At 27.7% G+C, this 2,194-nt stretch overlaps 1 protein-coding gene across 1 annotated transcript in view; it reads right to left on the bottom strand.

The window, feature by feature from the left end:
• The window catches only part of LOC108747154 (major facilitator superfamily domain-containing protein 6-like), a 5,167-nt gene that overhangs the window by 620 nt on the left and 2,353 nt on the right, over positions 1-2,194 (bottom strand). The window contains exons 2-7 of the mRNA XM_018484433.1: positions 1,857-2,158; positions 1,211-1,553; positions 888-1,078; positions 676-812; positions 492-607; positions 125-370 (exon numbers count right to left, since the gene is read on the bottom strand). Of these exons, the coding sequence (XP_018339935.1) occupies positions 125-370; positions 492-607; positions 676-812; positions 888-1,078; positions 1,211-1,553; positions 1,857-2,158 (1,335 nt within the window). The remainder of the gene's footprint in view (positions 1-124; positions 371-491; positions 608-675; positions 813-887; positions 1,079-1,210; positions 1,554-1,856; positions 2,159-2,194) is intronic.

The following is a 2,194-nucleotide window of genomic DNA, read 5'->3' as shown; positions in this document are numbered from 1 at the left end:
ATATATATATATATATATATATATACATATATTATTTTTACAAATTATTTATAAATTTGTTTCTTGTAGATAAAATAATACCTGATGAATATAAGTATGTATAGTACCGTATAAGAAATCTTACCTAAACCCTCATTCACGCCTTGAACCAGTCCTTGAACAGTACTTGTAGCACCAGTAGGCGTTATTATGTTTGCATACGATATTATTGCTGTAAGACTGAGTGCAAACGATGGTCCCTGCATGAAAAATTCTATAAGAAGAACCCACCACGGTGTTGGCGCTAAAGATATTAAGCCGAACCGAAGTGTGTAACATATGAAACAGATTGTAAAGGTATAACCGTGGCCAAGCTTTTTTAATATTTTGCCTAAAAAATAAAGTAATTTCAGTATTATACTTAAAGGAAAACAATTGGAAACAATCTTAGTTCTGCAATAAACATCGTATATTTATGAAATTGTAATATAAAAATAATTAACGTGTGTTACCAGATAAAAAGAAGAATATTACTTCACCACTGAAAGCCTGTGCCGCTAAAATCAAACCTTCTATCAATTTCATTCTGTCCATATAATCAGTCGCAATAGAGAGGTCTTCTACATACCTATAAAATTAAGCTACACTATATACAAATAAAAATCTAATATCGCCGATCAAGATATAAAAGTTTACCACAACAAAAAATTACGCATGATAGTATTAAGGACGCCGAAAAATCCAGAAAAACACAAAAACATAACGATAGATTTTGATTTGAAAAGTGTAAACACATCCTTCAATATAGTTGTCGATTGTGATTGAAATGGCAGCTGTTATAAAAATGTATGATGAGACATAAGAACAAAACTATTGATTGATTTTTTATTTTAAATACATAAAATTACCTTCAGTTTTATACAACAAATAAAATCAATACAAGTAAATGTGATTATAAGAAGTATTAACGGTATATAATTTTTGTAGACTTTGTCGTGCGAAAAAAAGTCTATCATATATCCAGATAAACATACAACAATACCAAAACCCACTGCACCCCATAATCGCTGCTTACCATATTTCAACCGTTTATCTTGTCCTGAGAAAGAAAACATTATAAAAATAGAATTGTTTTATATAATATTATTACATAAAGAAATATTGCAAAAATTTGATTTGTATAGTTAAATTTTGAGAATTAGTTCTAAAAATGTTTATAAAAGTCACATACCTAATATGATAAAACAAAATGCATCGCTTATACTGGAGAAAATAAAACTACCAATTTCGCTAATATACATTAAAACAACAAAACTCCAAAAAATTGCAGATGTGTACAGACATTTATCATCTTTGAAATTGTCACAGATAACGTTACAATTATAATCGTTCGTTAAATTTCCTTGACATAATGATATCTTATTTATATTTAATAAGCATGTAGTATCTGGTGAAATAGTTGCTATGGTTTGGTCTGCATGAAAAGATAATTGCGTGGAAAAATTCGTATTCTCACATATCCAATGACACATGGTGTCTTTTGTACCATTACACGATGCAATTGCTGATGCATGCTTTAATAAAGAACAAATTACAAACAAATGTATATTTTTATAAAACACTAATAATTATAAAGGTGTAATTAATTTCCTATTTTAAAACGTTTAAACAAATTTTAAAGTTACACATATTTATAATATATTTTAAATTTTATGTATACAATATGTTTTATATAAACCTTAACACTTAGAAATTTTTGGACTACATAAAATAATGTAAAAATGAATGCTTAAAGTTCAAATAATTCTTTATCAAATAGTGTCATAAAATTTTTATAAAACTTATCAAAAAATTACAGAATATAGATAAAAACTTACGTATTTCATATTGCAACGCGGTAAAGTTGCACAAGACACATTTTGAAAGTGACGTTCTAATAAAATTGGACCCGGCAATGGTGGTAAAAGGAGTATTAGAACGTGACACATACTTATTACGGCAAGCAATGTTATAAAGATCACTTTTCTCCAAGTTTGAAAATAATCCATGATAAAACCAAATATTGGTTTTACTATTAGAAGTAATATAGGAAAAATCGCGTTAATGCTACCAATAATTAACGGTGAAATACCAAGTTGCTTTCCGTAAACTGGTAGAAATGGATAAACAGGGGCCGCACCTAAAATAAGAAAGAATAATAATTAAATTTATTAAC

Source organism: Trachymyrmex septentrionalis, unplaced genomic scaffold (genome assembly GCF_001594115.1).
Source record: "Trachymyrmex septentrionalis isolate Tsep2-gDNA-1 unplaced genomic scaffold, Tsep1.0 scaffold196, whole genome shotgun sequence".
NCBI lineage: Eukaryota > Metazoa > Arthropoda > Insecta > Hymenoptera > Formicidae > Trachymyrmex > Trachymyrmex septentrionalis.
This window is presented reverse-complemented; position numbering and strand designations above follow the sequence as displayed.